The following is a 16,861-nucleotide window of genomic DNA, read 5'->3' as shown; positions in this document are numbered from 1 at the left end:
TGCTATTATATTTGCATGTACAAGTGTAGAAACTCCACGGATACCTCGTATACAAGGACGTACTCGTACACAGATAAAGGTAAATTTGTGTTTCAATAAATCACAATTAATACAACATAATATATTTGATATTTAGTATTTAGTATTTAATAATTAATATTTATTTATAAGATTATATATACTTTTCATGTATTTTCAGCGTATTAAAAAGGTCGTGCTTTCTTCTTGTTTTGCTTTAATTAAATATATACTGATAGTTACAAGGCTGGATTTTGGAACCTGTACATTTCAGCTCACAGCCTGCAACAAAAGTTACATATATCATTCAAGAGAGCATGAAAGGATGGGTTCCGGGATTTGCAAAAAAGTCATTGGCTCGGCGCCCTCTTGTGATTGCTCTAGTAAATGATTATCTTCAGAAAAAGGCAGAACGTGCTCGGGCACAGAAAAGGTCTTCTAGTTCGTTCCTAGGTAACATATCCCAATATAACCAAAGGCCCTCTGTTATGAATCCTACTCTGGATCCAATGTCTATCGATCAAAATAAAAAGTAAGTATTTAATGAGAAATCAATTGAGATTATATCTCGTACATTCATATAAAAGTCAATAAATCAATAAAATAAAATAAAAAAGTGGTATACGACGACCTTCTGGCCAATCTTCGGGATCAAGAAATGGATCCAGGCAAGCACCTTCCCCAACACCCTCTCAGAAACCCATTCTGGTTGGATCCGGAAATACACTGGACCAGTCGGTAGTAAAGAGACACATCAAGTTTGCCGACAACGACCTGACATATTCATCCGACTCACCCTCTGCAACCTCACTTGACTCCGAACGACCGTCTGTCGATTCCGTTCCGAGAAGACCATTACCGGACCCGCCTAAACCTATGGGGTTGAGACCTATGCCTTCTCGCCATCTTTATCCATCGCATCGACATGTCTCTAAAAGGTCTGACAGCGTGGCATTATTAAAACGACTTTCGTCTCATTCTCTGGACGAATGGACACTCAAAGACAACACAGATGGTGTCAGTACATACCAACTCACCAGAAATGTGGATGAAATCTCTTTTATTCGTGCTGATTACACTATTCAAGGAAAATGGACTGCAGAGCAACTATGCTCGGTAATACATTGCTATGGCGCCCGTCATGTTTGTAAGCTTTGATATGTAAACATACTACATGTATGAACTGTAATTAATAATGGTTTTATTATATCCCCAAAAAATAAGGGGATGAATTCTTTGGCAATGGACATATTGTAGAGCGTTTCAGTCAGAAAGAATATCTCGTACATTGGTTCTTAAAAAACAAAGAGATAGCAGAAGATATATCAGCAATTACTAGTATTGATACTGATGTTACAAGTGGAGCGGTGTACACGGCAACAACTAGTGTGCTTGATACTCAGGTTCCAGAAGATGGTTCAGGGAAATATAAACGTGTACATATGCATTTATATGGCTGGAAATTCCTCCCACATGTTAACGAGCGTGGAAGAACACAATCAGTTACGGTCACACTGGTCTATAGCACCAATGCAGCTGCTCTTCTTAATTCCCCAATAGACACATATCCTCGTACGTGCGTTAGGAATGCATGTAATTATATCGAGCAAAAAGGGTTCCCGCCTTACATTCGAAGGGTTGCTGGAAAGGTTATTGAAGAGGTATTTGTGTCCGATACGAAGGTGTACAAGATCTGTTATATCGCCAAACATGAACCATCAAGTTCATATCGTGCCCGCAAAGGTAATACTCCCGGAACTTGGTGCACGGAGATCCGGTTTCACAACTCCATGTACCCCGATGGAGTGCAGATCCAGGCAGAACCAGCAAATGAAACTCGAGTTGAGCTTGTTAAAGAGACCAGTGTAGTTAAAATATACACAACCCAGCCTACAATCGAAGGAAAGAATGTCACGATTACAATACGCCCTACTGCTCCTGTCATCACATATGCTGCATCTATTGATGAGTACGATATGGCCAAGGAAGTTCAAGAGACAGAAGTTGCTTCTACGGAAAAGATACCTGAACGCCCTGCTCTTTTAGACTCTTTTAATAATGAGAAGTGTACAATTAAATCTAGTAAGAAAACTGAGTAGTAGTAGTAGTAGTAGTAGTAGTAGTAGTTTTTACTTTGATATATTATTTATTTATTTATTTATTTAAAATGTCTCTGATTAATACTGACATATTGTGTGTGTTATTGTAGACGATGATCAACAGAAAGACATGTCATCCCCTGCTCCTCTCACACACCCACTACATCCCCTTCAAATAGCCGAACAGTCACCAAACCCTCCAGGCGCGTACATAGAGCCCAAATCCACATCATATTTTACTTCTCTTAATACGGACATTACATCAGCTTCTTTGCGTGTTCCTAAAGGGTACATGCTTGTTCCTGAACACCAGGTAAATTATTGCTATTAGTTAGTGTTCTTTTTCTTCTTCAGCTAATATGAAATTCCTATTAATAGAACAACAATATAATTATTATTACGGATGAGCTCTCATTCAATGGCCAACAGCTGGCTGTAGTGTTCATTGCAATGGTTCTCTGCTATTACATTGGAAAATTTGCTTCTGTGTGTTAGAATTCTCTTATTTATTATTAAACTCTTAATATTGCATACACACATAATACACATGCACACATTTGATAAAAATGTCAAACTATTGGATTCATTTTGTTGCGGTTGATATAGAATTTTATTATAAAAACAGTTAAAAAATACACAGGGAATTATCTTTTAAAAATGTAACTGCTAGGGATGTCCTTTATATCTTTTAATAGTTGGTTAAACTTTTTTTTCTTGTATATATATAAAAAGGTATCCGGGTATTTATTTATTTTGTGATAAATGTTAAATTTTATATGTTTTCTTTTCAAAGCTTACTATTCTTGACTTCAGATAATTCGATCACCAAATCACCACCTTCTACAAGCTCGCTAGGTTTACCGTAAATATGCTTTACACGGCCATAGATTGGAGATTTAATTACTGTCTCCATTTTCATGGCATTTACAACAAAAAGCTCTTGTCCTTCCTTCACAACATCTCCTTCCTCGACACTAATCTCAACTAACATGCCTGTGACAGGACACCCAACATCAGTCAGTGTGCGTGCAACAGCCTTTCTACGGAGTTTTGTGCCAGCCGAGGTGATAGCGGATTTTCGTGTGATGGTCATTGCGAAAGGATTGCTTGGGAAACCAGGTGCTTCAGACGATGCTGATTGTACGTGTGCTGAAAACTCATCTGGAAAGTTATTGACTGAGATGGAATCTATCTGGAAGGTGTGTATATTTGATGTGGTGTCTTTGTTATTTGGATCACTGGTTTCGATATTAAATGCGTCGCCAGGCTTAAACTGTAAAGAAGATGCTGAAGTGGGTGCTGCTGTGACCTTAGTGGATGTTTTCTCATTAATGAGTCGGAGTCGTCTCTCTTCCGAAAGTACAGCGGTAATCTTTAGGTGGACATCCATCTTGTTTTCGAGTGATTTGATATTAACATTAGACATGGAATTTTCAAAGAAATCAGCGTCTGATAATAATGCGCGTAAGAAATCAATGTTGGTATTAACTCCGGTAATTACTGTGTTCTTGAGAGCATTATCCAGCTTGGAAAGGGCATCGTCAAAAGATTGTCCAGTGACAATAACCTTGGCTAGTAATGAATCAAAAGTCTATATCAAGGTATATTTTAAAGGTATCACTTAGAGATCCATTACATTACACTTTTTCTTCTTCTTTATCTCTCTCTTACTGTTCAATATTGCTTTACCGGAATTACTGTAGCTCCAGATTTGACCCAAGTATCAACACGGATACCATGACCGGTTGGGAAACGAAGGTCGGTTATCTTTCCAACCGAGAGCATATTATTATGCATAGGATTCTCGGCTACTACTCGAGCTTGGATTGCTACTAAGCGACTCGGCTGGATAGTATCTTGATTTAATCCCATCTGTACAAGACTTTGGCCAAGTGCAATTTTGATTTGAGTCTGGACAATATCAACATGTGTAATCTGTTCGCTGATGGTGTGCTCGACTTGGATGCGAGGGTTGACCTCAAGAAAATAAAAACTATTGGAATCTGGATGAACGAGAAATTCAACTGTTCCCACTGAATCGTATTTGATGTGTCTACAAATTCGAATTGCAGCAGCATGGATTTCTTTGGCTAGGTCCTTGTTAAGTGATGGGCAAGGGGCCACCTAAGTAATTTTAGTGTAAATAACAAGAAATGTTCAAACTATAATAATGAATCTTATTTTATTTTATTTTTGACATACCTCTAAAACCTTTTGGTAGCGTCTTTGGGCCGAACAGTCTCTTTCGAATAAATGGATGACATTTCCGTGTCGATCACCCATTACCTGAACTTCGATGTGTTTTGCACCTTGTATTGCTTTTTCAGAGAACACTTGCTTGGAAGGTGACTCGTTGATACACCTCTTCAATGCATCCTCGACATCTTCACGCCCAAGACACATTCGGATACCACGCCCACCTCCACCATCGCGCGCCTTCAACATCACTGGATAGCCAACTCTTTCTGCAAATGTGTAAACTTCAGCTGGAGTGGATAACGAGTGCTCGGTTCCAGGTATAACAGGAACATGTGCTGCAATTGCGACTTGCCGAGCTGATATCTTATCACCTACTGCTTTAATACAGCCTGGGGATGGACCAATAAAAAGTATTCCTTGTGATTGGCATTGGTTAGCAAATTCGGCCGATTCTGACAAAAACCCATATCCTGGATGGATGGCATAGGCATTTACACTGATATAAAAAAGAACCGAGTAAGCAAATTGATGTGTAGGGTACATATAGATGCTCAAAACACATTAATCTATTTAGACAACCTTTTGGCGGCTTCTATTATCTCTTTTGGGTCAAGGAAGGAGGCGGCACTACGAATCCTTATAGAGATATGTGCTGCATCGCAGTGGGATGTATCTTGAGGGTCTGAGAATACAGCGACAGTCTCGAATCCAAGCTCTGTGGCTGCAGTTAATATTCTGATGGCGATTTCACCTCTGTTGGCAACCAATATCTTTTTGGCTTGGTATCCAGCCATGATATAAGTAAAGAATGAAGAAGAAAGAACTGAATCTGTAAGAAAAGAAAATCCATTTTGAGGGAAATTTCCTTACTCAGCAGAAAAAGAAAAACTTGTCCACCCTGAAAGTATTTTGTGGAGAACGATTGGCTCTTCCTGGTTTGTGTTCATCTTTTTTTTTTAAAAAAAAAATACACACTACCACAAATATCACTCATACACTGAGGCACAACCAAGCAAGAGAAATATAGACGTCAAAGAGGTTCTTTTTCAGAGGTATCATCGTTTATTTTGCCTAAAAACCAAAGCACGCCTTTTAACCATAGATATATATAGTTCTTCTAAATCAACTTGAAAAAATACAGTATGTGCTGAAATTACAACTTTAAATGATTAACCGGTGGTGCTTTTTAAATAATAAATAAAAAAAAAATTTATTTCTTGATTCAAAAGCTTATTTTCATTTATTTTATTAATAAAAAAAGTTATCAGAAAACAGCTCCTTCCATGTCATGCCCTGGAATAGAGACAGACGAGATCATCAACTGCTGAAAGTAAATTCCGAAGAAAAAACAATCAACACACTTCACTCTTTAGAAGGTCTGCTAGTATTCATCTACTAACTTGAATATTGTGTCTAGTTTGAAAAACGTAGAACGGTTATGTACTGCATACAGATCCTGTAGAGTACGGTCACTAAAGAAAAAATAGGTTTCCAGTTTAGAGGGGGTTTATATAGTTTTTCGAAAAAAAAAATCGGTAATTTAAAATAAATAATTTTTCTTTAGCAGTCATAATTTAGAATAAATCTCAGCGACAGTACTTGCAGGAAAACAATTTTCTTTAACAAAATGTCAAATCCCTTTGCCAAGTTATTTGTCACATTTGTTACTTTCATAGTGTTACCCAGTTCTCTAGTTCTCTAGATTTATATATATACATATATACATCTTGAGTGATTCCTCTGTCAGGGAGCTTGTATTTTATTTTAGCTCTTTTTCCTCAAGGTTCTAAATACCTAGAAAACACTATGAAGTCAACAAATGTGTCAAACTAATTTGGCGAAAGGATTTGACATTTTGTCGAAGAAAATTGTTTTCCAGATTTATGAGGTGGTATATATATATATATTCATAAATAACACCATATTTAAATAAAATGTATAGTTTATTATTTAACTTAGTGTTTTTTATATTAAATATTATGAAACTGATTTTTGTAATGATAAATATATATATATATGATTAAATGGTATATAAATTAATATTTACGCACTTGCTGTCGGTATACTCTCTTGATAAACAAGTATATATCAGTCAAGTATGTTGCTAGTAATGTGTTTCTATTTACAAGCTTCATATTTTATGTTGTAATAAAACAAGATTGAATTACTATTACGAAATACGGTTAGCATTGTTCTGATTAGGCAAAAGAGAGTATTGAGAGGGTAGTGATCCTATAGTCGATACGGTCTCAATGTGTACATCATCCTTTGTTTCATTTGACGTATTTCGCTGTAGGCGGCTTAATAGACCACTCCACCACTTAAAACGGTTGTGATAAGATACGGGTGCACCCTGATCGGTTACTCTGACAGATGAATCTCTTCGCACTTTTGGCAGTGTATACATTGGCTCTCGAGAAGGTGGTGGGGTTGGAAAATACTTGTAGTACGCATTTGAAATGGAAAATAAACCATATATTACCAAGCATATTCCAGTCAACATCAAGAAGAACTGTCCTCCACTTGATGTTGCGAGTTTACTCATAGCTGCTCCGATAACATTATGTGATCCTGACTCGTTTCGTTTGGCAAGAGAATCCCAAAAGAATCCTGACAAAGTACCAAACACTGCCGCTCTACCCGCAAATCCAATACGTCCAGCTGTATTGACAATTGCCGCTTCCCATTGTCGTGCATTCGGATCTGATGTACGTAGATCATGGCGAAAATTACATGTGACAGAATTAACAATCTGCGTGATGGTTGCGATCATAAAAGCAATTCCGAGAAGACTAATTCCAGCTTTTCCGAGGCTTGAGCCTGTCCATGAGCCTGGAAATGCTTTACTGGATGTCAATTCTTGTTGCTCCTCTGGTGTTTGGTATATCATTCTAATCACATAGTATGTGTATGCGACATAAACACAGCCGCTTACAAAAGGTGAAAGTCTGTAGCGAAAAAAATTGGCGGCTTTACTCATTTTGGCATCCGCTCCCTGGCTGGTTATAGCTTCCCAGAATCTATAGTCCATGATAAAACACATATCAGCTTACTCCATAATTCACCACATGGTACCATATGTCTGTTATTACCGCCATATAATGTAGGTTATAAGTCCTATTGCCAGGATAACAAGAATTGGTCGACCAATATAGGGTATTCCACCCAACAAAAGAAATGCTCCCTTGAAAAATATGAATGAGAAATGGAATAATGGAATAGTTAAATGAACTGAGAGCATCGATAGCTTGTAAGTACACAAGTACCTGTGGTGATTCGTTATTCTGGCTCCCGTTTGGCGTCCAATCGCCGGTGACATTAGTACATGATAAGACACCAATTATACCATACACTACTCCTTTGGCAATAAACCCACACCGACCAACAAAAGTAAGGACTTTTTTATGACCTTCCTTGATCCCACCTAAATAAAATGGGAGGGACATGCTTGTATCTTCTTGATCTTGATCTTGTTTTGGAGGAGGTTCTTCGCCGGGTATTGGAAGTATATCAACTGAAGTGATGTCAATAGGTCTGTGTGGGGGCGTCAGCATCGAATCTTCGACCTGGTCATTTGGCTGGCTATGTAGGTTGATTGTTTCTGATAACCCTGGGCTTAACTCAAAGTTTACTTGATCTTTAATTGACTTTTCTTGGCTTTCATCAAAGTGTATGTGTTGCCCATTTTTCTCTGAATATTCAGTCTCCATACCTGGTAGGACATTTGTCTTGAATTCTTGTGTAGTATTGGTATAGGGAATTGATATTTTTTGGTAATTGTCAATTTGGTTTAAGTTCATAGTTTGTCAAAAAGGGAAAGTAAAAGAACATTATGCAATTCACCGCCAAATAAAATACTAATAATCATGCTAATTCAAGAGTTTTCGCCGAAGAAATCCGATAAACACTTCAGTTATTTGTTATATTTTAAATGACGTAGAATCAATTGATTTGTGAATTGTCTATTTATCAGAAGAAAAAATCAATTATATTTCAAAAAGAAATTTGTTGCATAAAGTGTTTTATCTTTTCTCTCTCTCTTAAAATATACTCACGCTCATACCAACATGTAATTATAAAAAGGTACAACTATTACAAGAGTATTTTCTGTTAAAAAAAAGAGAGTATGAGATTCAATTAATATACCACTATGAAATAAATAGAAAACACCCGCATATATGTATCTTTATCTGTATGTATAAATGTGTGTGTTGATACTTATTAAAAACAAAACCTTTTTCTTTTCATTTATTGAGTTAGAGATGAATTTAGAAATATAAGATTATGTACGTAATATATTTTTTTTATATTATTTTCTAAAATAGAATTGAGGATTATATACGTGTAACCACTATATAATAAATAAATAAAAAAGAATCATTAAATTATGGCTATTTTCTAAGAATATCGCATGGTGCATAAAGAAGTATTACAGTTAACAATTTTCAAAATAATGCCCGCCATTATTATGTCGGACATTATTTTGATGAATCCGTAAAATCTGAAGATAGTTAACCGCAGTACTTCTTTATGCGCAGTAATATCTTCCTGAGCATTAACCGCAGTATAATGACTATTTCTTTAATTAAATATAAATAATAACTACTGCGGATAATGCGCAGTATTAGTTTAGAAAACTATATAAGACAATTCAATTCATATTAATAAAAGGTATCTTTTATCCTCTCTTTGATTTTACGTATACTCCTTGATCCCCAGTGGGTTTGACCTTTTGACTTTGTTATAGTAAAAGGAAGACCAACCCAGATCGGGAACGACAACTAAAAATGACCACAAAAGCAAAACGTCAGCTACAGGGTTCGAACCTGTGCGGGCGAGCCCATTAGATTTCAAGTCTAACTCCTTAACCACTCGGACAAACTGACTTAGTTGAAATGAAACGTGGTGTAATAATTTTGTCGGCCTTAGTTCAAAAACCAAATTTTACCAAGTTCAGACTTTCTTTTGACAACCCCTTTTTATTTTTCTTCAAAATTTTAATTTTAATTTTAATTTCTTTCTTCCATTTTCACAAAATCGCCCTTTTCCAAAAACCGATTTTCTGAAAATTAAAATCTTTCCCCTTTATTTTTCCCGAAATTGTTTTCTCCCTTTTCTTTTTTATTTCACTCCTGCACACTAAATGTGACGCTTCCTCTCAAACACTACTTTACCAAAATTGTTAACTGAATAGTTTTTCCCTTTATTTATAACATACTTCTTTCTGATATTTTCCTTTTCTTGTAGTTATATATTATAACTTCATCTATTTCTTCTTTCATGACGAAATATTTATATAGTTATTTTTCTTTATATTTTTATTTATGATTATCTCATCGAGTGTGGTGATTTAGACACTCGGATGTTGAATTTATCACATATAAGAACATATTCATATTGGGATAGCGTAGTAGCTATCATCTTGTCAGTATAAAATTTATATAAATGATTAAGTAATCAGCCCAATAATTATTACAGTTAGTACTGTAGATAATATCTTAAAGATTGTTAAAATAATTATATCATACTGCTGGGTAAACTGTGTCAGATCGATATGGAGCTAATTTAGTAGGAAGTCTTAAAGCTCTAGTGTAAAAGAGAAAAGAATAGCTAAGAGCTAAAGAAGTATAATTTATGACTTGATGTCATAATTGTAACACCGACACTAGTTAAGCAGTAAATACACTCTAATAACCAAATATAGTAAAGGAAGAAAGCCTTAAGAAACTAAGATGTAATGACAAGAGCAGATTGTGTTTTCTTATAAAAAGGGACACTTTTTATTTATGAATAAAGACAACTTATATACAGTCTCAAAGTATTTCTATACGTCTCTATTATCAAATATTTTATTTTTCTATTGTTTCGTACCTGAAATACCACATCGAGTTTTATCTAGCCTATTTTTGCCATATATTTTATCCATAAAATAGTATAAATATCTTTCTAAAATTAATCAATAAACAATGGTCGAATTTTTCTGATACAAGTTTTCTTCAAGACGCTGTCTATTATCTCTGATCTTTCTTGTGAAATTTCTTCCGTTTTATTTTATTTTTCTGTCAAGTCTTCATGGAAGATTGACCATCCCCTTTTATTTTATTATTTTGTCCCGATTTCTTCTTTTATTTATCTCTTAGTAAATTTACCATAGTAAATTTCCCTTTAGCTAAATCCTTTACTCTATTAAACATTTCTTTCTCATAGTTAACTCTTTAGGATTAGTATTATTTACTTCACTTCTTTTAGTTTAACTATTTCTCTAATCATTCAAATTATTTAAACTCTTACCTTAGTGTTAGTTTCCCTTTTTATTTCTTTAACTGGTCTATTTGGTAACAAAGAGACTATTTTATTATCTCAATTTATCCGATATCAAACGCAAACCTTCAATTCCTCTTTTAAATTCCTCTTCTTATATACAATTATCTTTTCTTGTACATCTTCTACATACAACAACATACCACATGCAACAGAAAGTTTAAACTATTTAATATATATAACCCTATACATAAAATATATACAAATGAGTAATGTGTTATATATTATTTCAAACTATAAAAATATTGTATTTATCATTTTAATCATATATATTATGAAAAAAAACTAAAGATACTCTGTATGTGACTTAAGATTGTACTTTAAAACAATTAAAAAGAATGTGAGATACTTTGCATATGATTTATATTCATTTTTTATATTATTAAAATAAGTTCATAAATTACTTATATATATATAATCTATGATAGTAATTATTTACTAATTTTAAATGAATAATACAGATAAATAAACTTTTCACTTTGAATGGAAGTTTTGGACACTATGAATGAAATTAGTGTGGCTGCCACTAATGGTAGTGGATATGCCACTAATTTATTTTAATTAACCAATCAAATTGGTTCTAGAGTTTGGTAAAAATATTAAAAAAAGTTGAAAAATATAGTTGTATTTAAGAGCAAAATAACATAATAGAAATGTCTTTTTTTTACATTTATATCATATAGAGAGTATAGCAATTTGATTTATTTATTTTTTATTTGAAATCGTAAAACTTTTTTTTTTGTCTCATTGTCAAGATTGTTGTATTTTGACAATACCACTAATCAATATGACAGACCAACTATCTTTTCCACTAATTTACCAAAAGTGCGGGATTTAAATTGATTTTTTTTTATATTTTATTTTGCTCAAATTTTTACTTTGCATTAATTTTTTCCTTTCTATGTAAATGAACATCATCTTGAAGTTATTTTTTAAGATGATGGTAAATCTCTATAACTACTTTATACATCTAATTTACATGACTTGCTCTCTATTTTATTTTCACCTGTTTTAATTTACTAAAATAAAAGTATATTTTAATTATTGAAAAAACAAAAAGTTACTTTTTATTGCTTGTGAGAGGAGTAAGACATATTCCTGTTACAATGACAGAGACTCGTGTTGACTTTATCCCAATAAGAACAAATAAGATACCAAGTGCAACTGCAAGGATAAATGCACTGATCAACTATCTGTGGAAAAAGAAACAGGAGACGGATATCAGCGTATTCTTAGAAGAGCAAAAGCTCATTCAACTGCAGTTCCACATGTCTACAAGGCAATGCCAACATATTATGCATAAAGACAGCATTGTAGAGACAAACTGAGGAAGATTGAGTAGTCAACAAAAGTTGTACTACTCCTTGAGACTCAAGGAGTTAATTTTGAAATACCAATTTGCTTTACACAAATTCAGAGGTCAATGAGTTACTGTTCTTCTCCTTCAAGAAGTGATGAAGGCTGAACACCAAATGGAGAAGTGACAAATCATACATATTAAATTTAGTGTCATGCAAGATATTTCATTAATACTTTTCTTTATTAAAAAATATGCTGGCAAAGTTAAGTAGAGAAGTTCAAGAAGAAGAGTTGAGGTATGTATAGATTGTTCAAATGTAAAACTTAATATAATGACTAAACTATATTTTTAAAAGTAGCATTGGTGAGGCAGAAAGTAGTGTGGCAGCCTCACCACCAAGAAAAAACATGCAGAGCCATCGAATTTATTTATTTTTTGAACTCCCTGTTATTTCCGTCTTCCAGAACAACAACAAAAAATTCTCTTTACAATCTCTCTTTTTTTTTAATCAATGACAAATGGACTCATTTCCTCTACTTTCTTCCATTACTTTTCCTGTAATCACATTCAAACAACATGCACCACTCAAAATTTAAGACACGTTTGATATAAAATCACTACAATTGTGTTTTGATTTTTAAAAAAAGACTAATGCAACTAGAAAAACACATTTTTTTGCAGTTTTTTTTTTCAAGCAGCTACTATATAATATACTCTTGACTTCCTTTCACAAAATACAGCCAATGTAAGTTACAGTCTTACTAAAGTGATATTGTATAGGGTATATTAAACAATCTGGCTAGCTATCAATCAGTAGGTGCATCTAATTACTTGGGGCTTGTGCTGCAGTATGGTAGCTACCAGACAATCTTCGAATGCAAACAAATTATAAAGGTAAGCTTACTGGGCTATGTGTATTTACTTTGTATATTAACTTATTTTTGTAGACTTCGTCTTTAATCACAATTACTTGAAGCTGTTAATGAATATACTTGGGGTAATTACAAAAAAAATACTTTTAAGCACATATATTCATAGTATTCTTTACTTTAGCTTTACACAACACTGGAACAGAATTGCTTGAACGTTATTTTAATAGAAAAGCATCAACAATTATAATTCATAAAGAAGAGTCCCGCCATCCATAGCTGATATATCTAAAGGTATGTATTACTCGTATAACTAATATATGAGTTAGTATATGTGCAAGATATATTGCTAGTATTATTATTAAGCTTGTATATGAATATGCATTATTATATGTCATGTAAAAGACATAGTCTACCATATATTATATTGTATAGTCCATTGTATAGTCTATAGTATAGGGCATTGCATAGTACATTGTGAGGTATTCGGGGTTGTTTATGGGTTAGTATCTCAATAATGGGAAAAGTAGATACTGTGAGAGTGTTATTTTTTAAAGAGACAAAATAATATTGTTTATATCTGCTACTATTCAAATCCCTGTAATTCAAATCCCTGTTGTGTAATGGTTGGTTTACACTGTATGAGTGTGTAGTGTACGTGTGCCTGGTGTGTAACAGTTCCGGAGATTGTTAACTTGCCAGGTTCATTAGCAAGAAGGAACCAGTGTTTGGTTGTGGGGTATGTTCTTCACTCAATTGTGGTGTGTATACCACACATTGTATGGTACATCATATAATACATCGTATAGTATATCATATAGTACATTGTACAGCCTATTATATATTTCTATTGTATATCCTACTGCGCAGCAAGCGTATGAATAAAAATAAAATCCACCAATTTTACTACCAATTTTTCTATATATGGATTTCTATCATACTTCTACTACCAATATGTTTGAAACTAAGCCAATCAAGCATGCTGCCTTACTATTCAGTAAATTAGTGGCAATACCACTATGATTAGTGGCAAGCATAGCTCATTTACCACCAATTTTCCCTGCTTTAGCGTAGTGTGGCCAGCCACCAAATTTCATGCAAATTAGTAGTATTGTCACACCAATTTCATTCATAGTGCGCGCGATCTCTTTAATAAATAACACTCTCACAGTATCTACTTTTCTCATTATTGAGATACTAACCCACAAACAATCCCAAATACCTCATATATAAGTTATATATAAAGTATCTCTCTTTTTTTAAAGATATAAAGATTTTTTTAAATGTATATTAAGATATATAATTTTATATTTACTGTTATATTTGTATATGGAAAGATGGAACGATAAGTACTTTGAGACCCTTTTTTATTGTGTTTATTAAAAGTTCAAGTCAAATCGAATTGTCTTCATAAAAGTTATTTTATCTATGGTATTTATATTTATTGAAATATATTCAGTCACTCTGGATATGAGTTATCGTAATGGCTTTGCGATAATAGTTTAAGTACTTCTTGAAGATGATCCAATGCTGGATCTGTCACATTGCTCTTATGTTTCAGATAGGACTTCATATTGAATAATCATTTATAACAATCTCTTTGACAGGTACTTCTGTCTGGGTTCGTATATGATATTGGATATTAAAGTATCCCAAATACAACATTTACTAAGACAATATTTTTGAGCAATTCTTTTCATTGATATAAAATAAAGAAAAAAGTTTTTTTTTACAGAAATTTTGTCTTAATAAAGAATTCTTGTTACTTCAAATATAGGCTATTTTTTTTTGAAAAAAAAATTAAAAAGAATAAAACTTTAATAGTATATATAGTATATATCTTGATTATTTACTGAAAAATATACAAAAAATGTTATAATAGAGTGTACGGTAAATATATTGAAGAAATACTTGCTATAATCAGTGATAAAGTCTATTATCTTGTAAATATAAATATAAATTTATATATATATGTTTTGAAAACACAGCATACCTTTGATAATTATAATAAACTTACTTAAAAAACATACTTACTATCATTATAATAATATAGATTTTGATATCAAATGATTATTGATTATAATTCATAGATGCTTTTTATAAGTATAAAATTTCTTATTATATCCATCAATATTAAATACTAGAAATTATAAGGTAGTATTAATTAAAGTATAATATTAAATGCTTTTATATTCTGTTTTTGCAAGGATACACTTACATTAACTTTTTTGCTTGTTTTTCTCACATATTTATAAACCCATATTTGTTAAAATAACTGTCTCTCCTTTTTCTTTTCTTTTAATTTTTCTTTGCCCAATTTAAATACTTTGATAAGTCTATTATTTATAATTATACTTTTACTAATATACTAACATACTTTTAACTTTTATACTCTTTTCTTACTATATAATATATACATCTTTCATGAAAATATGCAATACTAACAAGTATCCAAGAAAGTGCGTGACAATAAAAAATATCCTTTCAAATATATTCCAAATATCTTGATGACTCGTTATATATATATTCAAAAAATCTCAAAACTAGCTTTAATAGAATATCACATCTTTTTATTCTTTGAATAAAATATTTGAAAGTATCCACGATTCAGGCAAAGGTAATATCAACTAATTAGCAAAATTTGAGTCCCTTAATAACCTTCTTTTTAAGCAAAATATACCTTTATTTTAAAGAATACTTGACTACCTATTTTATAAACGTACATCTATAATATGTAAATAAAACACACATTCTTATTTTATACTTTGGCTTTATTTTTATTTAGTACTTATTAATCAAAGTATTATTATTATTCTATTGTCAATTCCATTGCAGATATTTCAAAGGGACATTACCTGTTAAGCATAAATATACATGTTTTTGCAAAGCAATAAAAATTAATAATAATAACTTTTTTATTTAAAATATACAAAATATAACTTCAACAAAAGAAGTCTAAAAAATGGTAAGGATATTATTTTTGGTCAAAGGAGTATAAGCCAGAAAAAATATGTTGAATACACGAAACTAATCAGATGGAAAAGTACAGTACATATTAGGCCACCAAAGTTGTCTAGCCTATCCAAGAAATCAAAGTGTAGTATGTATACAAGCTACTACCCATATATGTATGCTTTAATAAGTATTAGTGATCAACGTTAAATAACTAAATAGTTTTTTTTTTTCAATTCAAAAATCAATATTTTTTTCATCATTGATATGCTGTTTCTAGTGCCATCTTTTGATGCTATCAAAAAGCTTTTCGAAAGTTAGCGAGAATCTTCATCTGCTAGAAATTTTATAGAAATCCTATATTATAGAAATTTCTACTTTTAATAAAGATCGACCCAAGTTTATATTGATTTTACGAGGTGACTATTTTAAAGAGACATATTTATATAAAGATCTATTTGAGCAGGGCTCGTAACTATGAATAAATATATAGCCCAAATGCTAATGGATTATAGAATCTCAATTCCACATTAATGTAATTGTTAATTATAATTTATTGTTTAATAATATGTAAGATATTATCATTATAAAATCCAGTAGTCCGTTATTATAACCTGTTATTGGATTAATATTGGACTATTTCATTATATAAAAGCTAGCTATTGTAAATATTGTGGATACTCTCATAGGATGTTTTTTTCAAGTGACATCAACCAATGCAAAGCTGATAGACGTCTAGCCAAAACTCTTGTTGCTAAGTTTGGCTCAGATTGTGTCTCAGTCATACGAAGCCGGTATTACTCTCACAATAGGGGGTACTCAGCCAGATTGATCGATCAAATTTTGAATTCATAACGCGATATTATTGGACTAAAATTGTAATAGCGACGATCAAAATTTGATCGAAAAACGTACGGCTCTCTGATTAACCTAATCTTTACTTTTTTATATGCAATACGATACTGTTTTTATCTTTCTCCTTAATAAATCATAGAATTTATTGCCAACAGTCATATAATACTTCTTTATCTCCATCTTACATGCCAAAATATAGTACAAAGCAACAAGCAATTGATGCCTTGAAGAAATCGCATAAAATAGGG

General features: G+C 32.4%; 5 protein-coding genes and 1 non-coding gene across 6 annotated transcripts; 2 read left to right on the top strand and 4 right to left on the bottom strand.

Annotated features, from left to right (window-relative positions):
* The first annotated feature begins 1,799 nt into the window (after window positions 1–1,799).
* On the top strand, window positions 1,800–2,653 carry PHYBLDRAFT_158098 (hypothetical protein). Its single transcript, XM_018433732.1, has 3 exons — window positions 1,800–2,100; window positions 2,228–2,430; window positions 2,496–2,653. Exons 1-3 carry the CDS (start codon window positions 1,809–1,811, stop codon window positions 2,610–2,612), a joined length of 612 nt encoding a protein of 203 aa, XP_018295228.1. The 5' UTR covers window positions 1,800–1,808; the 3' UTR covers window positions 2,613–2,653.
* Window positions 2,654–3,535: 882 nt separating this feature from the next.
* Window positions 3,536–5,110, bottom strand: PHYBLDRAFT_23173 (hypothetical protein; the record flags this gene model as incomplete). Its single annotated transcript, XM_018439797.1, has 4 exons — window positions 3,536–3,708; window positions 3,807–4,241; window positions 4,320–4,812; window positions 4,896–5,110. Coding segments are annotated over 4 exons (1,316 nt in total), but the record flags the coding sequence as incomplete, so codon positions are not given.
* A 1,376-nt stretch (window positions 5,111–6,486) lies between these two features.
* Window positions 6,487–8,116, bottom strand: PHYBLDRAFT_142690 (hypothetical protein; the record flags this gene model as incomplete). Its single annotated transcript, XM_018430854.1, has 3 exons — window positions 6,487–7,336; window positions 7,409–7,500; window positions 7,583–8,116. The coding sequence occupies 3 exons, from the start codon at window positions 8,114–8,116 to the stop codon at window positions 6,487–6,489; spliced, it is 1,476 nt and encodes a 491-aa protein (XP_018295226.1).
* A 534-nt stretch (window positions 8,117–8,650) lies between these two features.
* PHYBLDRAFT_165674 (hypothetical protein) lies at window positions 8,651–10,586 on the bottom strand (the record flags this gene model as incomplete). Its single annotated transcript, XM_018435278.1, has 8 exons — window positions 8,651–8,667; window positions 8,750–8,889; window positions 9,046–9,197; window positions 9,265–9,291; window positions 9,845–9,933; window positions 9,956–10,003; window positions 10,188–10,216; window positions 10,552–10,586. The coding sequence occupies 8 exons, from the start codon at window positions 10,584–10,586 to the stop codon at window positions 8,651–8,653; spliced, it is 537 nt and encodes a 178-aa protein (XP_018295225.1).
* Window positions 9,122–9,202, bottom strand: PHYBLDRAFT_t81. Its single transcript has one exon. It is a non-coding gene; the product is annotated as a tRNA-Ser (tRNA).
* Window positions 10,587–11,743: 1,157 nt separating the features above from the next.
* On the top strand, window positions 11,744–12,911 carry PHYBLDRAFT_68007 (hypothetical protein; the record flags this gene model as incomplete). The annotated part of the gene is made up of 6 exons (XM_018441872.1): window positions 11,744–11,950; window positions 12,201–12,232; window positions 12,293–12,312; window positions 12,333–12,337; window positions 12,718–12,831; window positions 12,885–12,911. 6 exons carry the CDS (start codon window positions 11,744–11,746, stop codon window positions 12,909–12,911), a joined length of 405 nt encoding a protein of 134 aa, XP_018295224.1.
* Between the last annotated feature and the right edge of the window lie 3,950 nt (window positions 12,912–16,861).

Source organism: Phycomyces blakesleeanus (assembly GCF_001638985.1).
Source record: "Phycomyces blakesleeanus NRRL 1555(-) unplaced genomic scaffold PHYBLscaffold_5, whole genome shotgun sequence".
Classification (NCBI taxonomy): domain Eukaryota; kingdom Fungi; phylum Mucoromycota; class Mucoromycetes; order Mucorales; family Phycomycetaceae; genus Phycomyces; species Phycomyces blakesleeanus.
Note: the sequence above shows the minus strand (reverse complement) of the source record. Positions and strands in the feature narration are given on the sequence as shown.

Bases quoted from the DNA above. Each gene is read 5' to 3' on its own strand.
- PHYBLDRAFT_158098 (XM_018433732.1), top strand. From the start codon at position 1,809: ATGTACCCCGATGGAGTGCAGATCCAGGCAGAACCAGCAAATGAAACT. The intron at 2,101-2,227 runs GTAAGAAAACTG...GTGTTATTGTAG, and splicing joins GAAGTGTACAATTAAATCTA to ACGATGATCAACAGAAAGAC. The intron at 2,431-2,495 runs GTAAATTATTGC...TCCTATTAATAG, and splicing joins TGCTTGTTCCTGAACACCAG to AACAACAATATAATTATTAT.